Source organism: Panthera onca, chromosome A3 (assembly GCF_046562875.1).
Source record: "Panthera onca isolate mPanOnc1 chromosome A3, mPanOnc1 haplotype 2, whole genome shotgun sequence".
Classification (NCBI taxonomy): Eukaryota; Metazoa; Chordata; class Mammalia; order Carnivora; family Felidae; genus Panthera; species Panthera onca.
The window spans coordinates 105,552,191-105,553,714 of record NC_138341.1 but is presented as its reverse complement, the minus strand read 5'-3'; the positions used below and the strand labels follow the sequence as shown (position 1 = coordinate 105,553,714).

Sequence of the window (1,524 nt, the reverse complement as noted above, 5' to 3'; positions counted from 1 at the left end):
TCAAACTCACAAACATGAGAGCATGACCTCAGGCAAAACCAAGAGTCAGACGTTTAACTGACTGAGCCACCCAGGAGCCCTGGAAATATATTTTTTAAAGTCCTGTGAGGTTACTTCACTGGTCAGCAGTGTCCTATAGCCAGCCCTGTCCCCTCACACCCCGTTATTTGTATCCTTATCTCTGCTGTGCAAAACTGTATGAGCTAGATCTTTTTATACAAGGCAGGTCCCATGAACCTTGAAAAGGCCTTAGGAGAAGGGAAGTTTCTGGAGGTAGTCCAGAGGGAACCTGGTCAACGGGAACCTGGATACAGTGTCCAATGCCCAAGTGAGCATCACTATGAGTGTGGACTCTGGCAATAGCATGTCCTCCTTCATCAATGCACCATGGGGAATCGGGCATGAGGATGAGGCCTTGGCTCCTCCTGGGGTGGTGAGGACCACCCAGATTCACACATGCTACTCTTTCTCCCTCTTTCCCAGTGTGGTGCTGTGGGATACCCCCCCCCCCCTGCCCCCCGGCACAGGGGCTGCCACCCAAAGCCTGGAGAACTATCTGGAGGAGATGCCATTTAGCAAGTATCATCATCATTGCATCCACACATTTCACATGAATCTCGCGAAGCTTGCCAAAACCTTTCAGGGCCTCAGAGAGGTTCTACACTGTCTGGACCACGCTGGAGCGGGACCCGACCACACGTGCCCTTGGGGAGAAACAACTCCTGCAGAGTATTCTCCAAGTATGGAGAATATCCAGGAAACTCTCCAGAATGAGTGGGTGTGTAAACACAACACATTCCTGGTCTTTAGCCTTGACCCCTTATTGCATGACTATCCAGAGTTAAGGACACCTTGCATAGGGACTTCTCTGACATTGGGTGCCATTTCCCTTAGAAAACCTGTCCCACATCTGTGAGAAGATCATTAAAGACAAGGAAACCTCCTTGCAGAAGAGAACAGCCTTACTGTGTCTTCAGGACCCTTGACATCCAGGATGAAGATGATTTGGAGTCGTTTCTGAACGCTTAGTGTTCACTCTTCGGTATGGATGATGAATCTCTCTAGCAGGTGGCCTAGAGAATGGGGATGCCTGCGGAGGAGTACAGAGCCTTCATGAAGTACCTGGATGTGTACACTCTCCATAAAGTGAACTGGAGACTGACTTTCATGACTTGTTCAGTTATGAAGCATTCCTTAGCCTTCCTTAACTACATCCATTTCTTGGGTGACTATGTCCTTCTCCGTTTCAGGTAGAGGGAGCAAAGCTGCATCCTTGAGGTGCATACTAGAGAAATGAAGACTGTCCAGAGGAATCCTTTCCTCCTGTGAAACTGGCTTCGGAATTATCCAATAAGCTCATTCTCAAGTGGAAGTCAGGCTGCTTTGGGGTCTCCTTCTCAGTAGGATACCTTTTTTCTCCACCAGAAATGAAGAGATTCAACTGAACTTTTTGTTCTATTTCTAAAAGTGTTAGTTCCCTGCAAGGAATTTTTAAAATTGCCTATCTTCCAGCCCGATTCCTAA

At 47.9% G+C, this 1,524-nt stretch overlaps 1 protein-coding gene across 1 annotated transcript; it reads left to right on the top strand.

Moving 5' to 3' along the window:
• Window positions 1–340: 340 nt before the first annotated feature.
• On the top strand, window positions 341–916 carry LOC145715343 (immunity-related GTPase family M protein-like). Its single transcript, XM_081795130.1, has one exon. The coding sequence runs from the start codon at window positions 341–343 to the stop codon at window positions 914–916; it is 576 nt and encodes a 191-aa protein (XP_081651256.1).
• The last annotated feature ends 608 nt before the right edge of the window (window positions 917–1,524 follow it).

Bases quoted from the DNA above. Each gene is read 5' to 3' on its own strand.
- LOC145715343 (XM_081795130.1), top strand. From the start codon at position 341: ATGAGTGTGGACTCTGGCAATAGCATGTCCTCCTTCATCAATGCACCA.